The 6,544-nt window shown below is 39.4% G+C and overlaps 2 protein-coding genes across 3 annotated transcripts; one reads left to right on the top strand and one right to left on the bottom strand.

Moving 5' to 3' along the window:
- Nucleotides 1–12: 12 nt before the first annotated feature.
- LOC124298404 (nuclear pore complex protein Nup93-like) lies at nucleotides 13–3,474 on the bottom strand. Of its 2 annotated transcripts, none has more exons than XM_046750347.1 (7): nucleotides 3,164–3,474; nucleotides 2,788–2,968; nucleotides 1,737–2,700; nucleotides 1,271–1,599; nucleotides 828–1,180; nucleotides 642–759; nucleotides 13–567 (listed from the first exon to the last, which is right to left on the bottom strand). In XM_046750347.1, the coding sequence occupies exons 1-7, from the start codon at nucleotides 3,463–3,465 to the stop codon at nucleotides 256–258; spliced, it is 2,559 nt and encodes an 852-aa protein (XP_046606303.1). In that variant the 5' UTR covers nucleotides 3,466–3,474; the 3' UTR covers nucleotides 13–255. The 2 variants fall into 2 exon arrangements, with proteins under 2 accessions (XP_046606303.1, XP_046606302.1); XM_046750346.1 differs by having other exon boundaries at nucleotides 828–1,184; nucleotides 1,275–1,599; nucleotides 3,164–3,470.
- A 63-nt stretch (nucleotides 3,475–3,537) lies between these two features.
- Nucleotides 3,538–6,543, top strand: LOC124298406 (vacuolar protein sorting-associated protein 52 homolog). The gene is made up of 9 exons (XM_046750354.1): nucleotides 3,538–3,916; nucleotides 3,982–4,157; nucleotides 4,261–4,645; nucleotides 4,722–4,904; nucleotides 4,974–5,099; nucleotides 5,191–5,375; nucleotides 5,438–5,522; nucleotides 5,608–5,811; nucleotides 5,894–6,543. Exons 1-9 carry the CDS (start codon nucleotides 3,680–3,682, stop codon nucleotides 6,317–6,319), a joined length of 2,007 nt encoding a protein of 668 aa, XP_046606310.1. The 5' UTR covers nucleotides 3,538–3,679; the 3' UTR covers nucleotides 6,320–6,543.
- The last annotated feature ends 1 nt before the right edge of the window (nucleotide 6,544 follows it).

The raw sequence follows: 6,544 nt of genomic DNA on the forward strand, positions 1-6,544 counted from the left end.
AGTCTTCATTAATTCAAAAAGAAACGCAAATGGTGTTGATTAGTTTTTTTTTTTTTTAATTTATCGCACTGTCTTGTTTCGTTTGTTTCATAAAGATAGTTTCCACTTACTAAAACGGAACCTGTGCGCAAATTAATCATCGAGAAAATTCAAAAAAATTTGTAACCATTAAACGTAGCTTTCAAAATCATAATCTATTTAAATGTGTGAATCGTACATTTTTTCAGCTTTGTACGCAAAAATAAATTCACTCCTTCAATGCATTAGTATTTCCATTTGAACGAGTCTACTGTTTGTTTCGTTCGGCATTCGATAAGGGATCGTGCCCGCAAAGCTGGTCAAGGCTCTGGCTTGTTCTCTGAGATCGCAAAGTTGCTGTTCCCTCGCAACCTCGTCGCCTGGTTCAGTTGAGCGTAGTTTTTGATACAACTTATACAAAATAGTCATTGTAGCAAGAAGAACGTCAGCTAGAGCACCAGTAATTTCTGCTGAAACCCGACGGAGCGCTGTAACACGTTCGTCAACTTCTCTAACATGTAGCGGTAATAATCCGGAATCCGCGATGGTCTGAAATAATTTGTTGTTTCAATATCAACCACTTCAAACATAACAAACCCGTAAGGTGAATCAAAGAAGCTTACCCTCAGAGCATTTTGATGCTGTTCGCTATGGAATTGGTCAAAGAATACCATAAGATCTCTTAGGGTGTAAAAAGCAGCTACAGATTCTGCTGGAGCTTGAATAGCTGTCCCTTGGTACCTGTTAACATTTATTGAAGACGGTAATTTTACGCTGTTTAAAAGATCTCGGAAGTTTTTGAAATATACCTGAAACTGATGTCGTTGGCAGTATCTTGAAGCCTAGATCTGAGTGAGCCAGGAGTACTTTTCTGACTCACCACTTGTGCAAGCAAGGAGCACATCAGACTCAAGACTTTCTCGTGATTTCCAGCTAAATCGTACATAGTAACTGCATCTTCAAGTAGACCTTTTCGATTCAAAGTTTCGGCGCTGATATTAATCACATCTTCCACATTAATTTGGAACTCATCCAATATTCCTGGAAGCCGTTGACCCATGTCTATTCGTCCAATCAGCAGGCTTCGATTGGTCGGCGAAGCATCTACAACCATTTCTGCAGCCGAAGCTGCAAACATATTCCGATCATACGGATCGTTCATCGTCCTAGACAAGAATGTTCAAATATATAGGACGTGATGTTTCATTTTCTTATATATATATTCTTTAGAAACCAAAATATTTTTAGTATCTGACCTCAATAAAAAGAGGTAATGCAGACTCTCCTTTGGATCAGAAGCCTCGAATCTTTTAACATACAGCAAAATTAAACGTGCAAAATTGAGCCTTTTCGCAGGGGGCTTGTCAACAGGATCAACACTTATTAAAGGCGCCAATACACTTTGACTGACTCCAAGTAAATTATGTTCGTGCATAGCCGCAGCGAGGTGGACAGCATGTGGTAATAATCGAGCACCCGCACCTCGTGCCAAAAATTCAATGGCTGCCTCAAATTGACCAGTCAAAAACAGCATTGAAAAATAAAGGTAAGGCTGCTCATGAGCATGATAATAGGATTCCCCTGAAGAACAAACATTGAGACATGGTTACTAAACTATAAAAACTTGGTATACTATTAATATAATTATGAATTTTCAGACTTAGTATTTCAACAAAGTTCTCGAAATCTTATTCAAGTCAAATATTTTTGGTTCTTACCATATTCTTCTAGAATCGTGGTCTGTAGGTGATCTAGAGTAAGTTTATTTTCAGAATCTGCCTGATCTCTGACCTGACATAAGCGTAGCCACAAATAATCATCAGCAGTGGTCATAACTTCAGAATGTAAATCATCAGGATCGCAGGGCACAAGGGCGCAGTAAGCGGCTCTTTTATAAGGGTCAGTAGCTGACCTGACGTGTCGCCGATACTGTAATTTAACAATAGATTCCGATCTACTTCCAGGACGCTGAGTACTACTGTTCGCAGCTTCTTCCACGACAGCTCTAAACTCGTCAACACTCGAGCCAGCTTGTTTGAGACAATGTAAAGCAGCATGGAAATCCCCGGCTCTCATACAGTAGTAGACTAACGGCCACAATGGCATGCCATCAACTTGTATCCCCTCTAAGCCGAGCGTTGATTGTATTTTGACTCTTACAAAGCTTTTCACAAGCGGCAAAGTGCCAGGAATGCCGCCGCGCATTGCTTGGGCAAGATTCTCGCTGATAATAGAATTCATGAAGTCTGTGTAACGATTTTCAAGGTACTTCCGTGCCTGGGATACTATTTTTCTCTCAACCTGAGAGCTGCTTCTCGATTTCATTTGATCACCCCTTGGAGTTACGGGAATATCCACCATGGCTTTGACCATTTTCCACATATCTGCTACTTTCTTATCATCAAAGCTCTCCGAAGCCTTGGCTAGAATTTTAAACAAGTTTGGTCGTGTTATGCCTTTCAATACGTGGTCATTGTAATTCCGCACTTCCTTGGCATACGCAGCTTCGATGCTGGACAGACCGCTTACAGCGGAACCTGCAAGTTTGGTTCGCTGGGGCATGCCCCTTAGGTCGACCAATTCTCCGGAGGGAGCAGTCATTGCATTCATTATTTCATAACGCATTTGTTTCCATTCCCCCAGCATGTGTTGGAGCTGCTGAACTCTATTTAGCTCGAATGTCTATAAGAAAAAATGCTTTTACTTAATTACAATTGTTTAATTTGATATTGTGTTACTCGAGCATTAGAAAATTATAACTGTACGTACGTCTTTATGTACTTGTTCAATGATAGAAAGAATGGCATTTTCTTTTTCATTTCTCAAGTAGCTAACAATGTCTGTATCTGCGACGGGATCCAATGGCTCAAAAGTGCGCCGTGCACTCAGAGAATTCAATTTTTGTGATATTTGCGGTAGGTCAACACCACGCGAACCCAATAAGAGATGTCTGCAGTAAATTGAAACGGATTTAATTATAAATGGCAAGGAGGTCGAGCCTCGACAATTTTGAGGTTACATTTAAACTCCGCGAGAAAAAAAAGTGGATACGTACAGAAATCCGGTGGTGCCAATTTAAATTAGTCATCCGTTTTTGTTTTACACTTAAAGAACTAAAAATTGGATATTTAATTTCTGTACTTACGCCTGTACTTGATTATCCTGACTGCTGGGCTGAGTGACGCGGGACCAAAGTTCGTTAGAGGCTTCTAAAATCTGTCTTAAGTTTCTTTCGACTTGCGGTAATTCACCGTTTCCCTCTACAGCGGCTGACAATTGCTCAGCCGACCGTAGGAGCTCGTTAAAATCTGAATCACCCATTCTGAAGAATTTCAACAATAAATTAACACGGCGAACTGAGGTTAGAGTAGTCCCATACACGCCATTTACAAATTTGAAATTTCGTCTGCACGGACCAGCACGGACTTCAACCGACTGGACTGCCATCTGATCCTCGCATAAACAATTAAACTCCAAATACCCGAACCTCTAAAAAATGCGTAATGGCTGGTCTGCGAAGCAGACGGTAGCAGACAGCGTGCTGTCAAACTAGGCTGTCAGAGTTGTTTAGCCGATATTTTACACGTGAGAAGAGCAAGGAAAGAATACGCAGTAATAGTATTATAAATAAAAAAGTGTCGGAAGGTTCAATATCGTAGAAATGTCGTCGGAAGTCGACGCTTTTGACGATAGCGAGACGCAAATGGCTCACGAGGATCTGGAGGATGACGTGGTCCAGGAGGTCCTGACGATGGGGACAGACCTGCGGCAATATTCCCGACAGATAGAAAAAGAACTCAAAGAAGTCGAGAATAAATCTATTCAAGACTACATAAAAGAAAGTCAGAACATAGCCAGCTTGCATAACCAAATTGATGCCTGTGACAATATTTTAGAGGTTAGTAAATGGCTATTCGATACATGACGATACGTTCTCTCGCTATCACAATTTATTTATTACAGAAAATGGAATCCATGCTACTGAGCTTCAAAACCGACCTCGGCAGCATAAGTTCGGAAATTTTATACCTGCAACGAAAATCTGTAGCCATGAGCCAGCAACTTTCCAACCGCCAGGTCATTCGAGGACCACTGAGTCAATTCATCGAGGACATGACTGTTTCAGAAGCTCTCATAATGTAGGTTGAATAACAGAGTGCTGCACCATTTTAACTATTAAGTTATCAGAAAGTATGTCATTTAGAACAGCAGAATCTATTTTTTACGGTGTTTCATTATTAGGGGAATCATGGACTGCCCGGTTACTGAGAAGGAATTTTTAACACAGCTGCAGACCTTGAATCACAAAATAAATTTTGTCAAAGAGCAAAGCTTCAAGGAAGCTAAATCTTGCCAAGACGTCAAAGAGATACTCGAGAAATTGAAAATAAAAGCAATGTCCAAGATCAGAACTTATCTGTTGGAACAAATATACAAATTTAGGAAACCAATGACCAACTATCAGGTTCCGCAAAATAACATGCTTAAGTATAAATTCTTCTTCGAATTTGTATTGGCCAATGAAAGAAATGTTGCTGAAGAAATATGTGGGGAATATGTCGATACAATGAGCAAAATTTATTACTCTTACTTCAAGTCGTACTCTTCGCGACTCACAAAACTGCAGGTAAGAAAAAATTAGACATTTGCCTTTGCAATATACTTTACTAATCTTTGTATATGTGTACTCTAATGTTTTCTAGTTCGAAGAAGCTGCCACCAAAGATGATCTGATGGGCGTTGAAGATACAGCTGGCAGAGGGATCTTCCACAAAACTCCCCTCAAACATCGAGGCACTGTTTTTTCAATAGGCACCCGAGGAGATGTTCTCAATTCTCAATTAGAAGCTCCAATAATTGTGCCGCATACTGCGTCTAAGACTAGAGTTCGTTTTTTATTATTCAAGAAGATTTATAACAATCATAGGTGAATCAATAATGTATTTCATTCACAGTATCACTACGAAGCTTTGTTTAGAAGTGAACAATACGCGCTGGTGGATAACGCTTGCAGAGAGTATCTATTTCTGTCGGAATTTTTCAAGGTTCGCGGAACTCAGGCGATGGATATTTTCGATCAAGTAATTCAACATATTTTTCCCTTGGGAATTGCAACAATTAACGAATGACATACGGGATAGAATTGTAATTTTTCTTTTATTTTTCGATTAGGTGATGGGCAAGACCTTGCACCTGTTACTCAAGAACTTGCAGTCCTTTGTAGATGACTGTTATGACACTATAGCTCTCTTTCTTTGCTTGCATTTGGTAATGCGGTACCAATTGACTTGCCATAAACGAGCTGTCCCTGCACTAGACAAGTATTGGGATAATCTCACCTCAGTTATTTGGCCAAGGTAATCTCATCAGTTCTCTGAAAACGAATGTGCTTGGGATCCATTTAGACATACTATTTCAGGTTCGAGTACGCCTTTCAGTTGAATATTCAAAGTATCAAAGACTGTGATCCCTGGAAATTGAATAAGGACATAGGACCTCATTACGTGAGTAATGTTACTTCCTATCATTTAACGTAACCACAGATCAACTCTCAAATAAATTTATCTCTTGACTCGCATCTCTATTCAGATTACCAGACGTTACGCTGAATTCAGTGCCGCGATGGTCGGAGTCGGAGAAGGATTTCCATGTGAAGGAGCTGCACAGTTGTTGGCTGAATTAAGAGAAGCAGTACAATGCTTTTTACTTAGAATGGCCGCAGTCTTTGTGCAGAGAACACAGCAATTAGTGTTTCTAATCAACAACTACGACTTGGTCCTGGGAGTTCTTATGGTCAGTTGTAGCTCTTTGTCACGGTCTTTCATTGAGAAATCAATAACGAACAAACAATTGTAAAAGTTTCGTTTCTCTGTAGGAAAGAACCAGAGATAATTCAAAAGAAGCTGAAAGCTTCCGTGAAAAATTGAACGCCCGTTCCTCTGAGTATGTTGAGGAAGTGTTGAGCCCTCATTTTGGCGGAATTATACAGCTTGTTAAAGAAACCGAAGCTTTATCTGATAAGGGTCAAGCGGAATATTTTAAGCAGCACGAAGGAACGGCACTGGCTTTAGTCGAGGCTTTTACTCAGTGTTGGAAAAACGAGTTGTCATCAATAAATAGCGAAGTTTTGAGATCGTTTCCAAGCTTAGTTTTAGGAGGCGCATTGCTTCAAAGAACTTTAACTCAGTTTGTTCAGTATTATCACCGTTTGCATAAAATTTTACCCGCAAATGCTAGAGCTCGATTGACAAACATCCATCATATTATGGTAGAGATTAAAAAATATAGAACGAATTATTAAAAATGTTTTTAGAATAATTGTTAATAGCGCAAGTTTCTCAAACGGAATCTCCCCAAAAATTTGTCAGCTGCTACTTGAGTTAGTAAGTATGTCGACTCATGGTCGGTTGGGATTTTAATTATTTATTAATAACTATATTGTATATTCGTTCATATCATTTGTACATAAATATAGATATTATATATAAATATACCAGAAATAATAAAGATTTATTAAAAATTTAAT

The sequence above is a fragment of the Neodiprion virginianus genome, chromosome 2 (genome assembly GCF_021901495.1).
Source record: "Neodiprion virginianus isolate iyNeoVirg1 chromosome 2, iyNeoVirg1.1, whole genome shotgun sequence".
Lineage (NCBI taxonomy): Eukaryota > Metazoa > Arthropoda > Insecta > Hymenoptera > Diprionidae > Neodiprion > Neodiprion virginianus.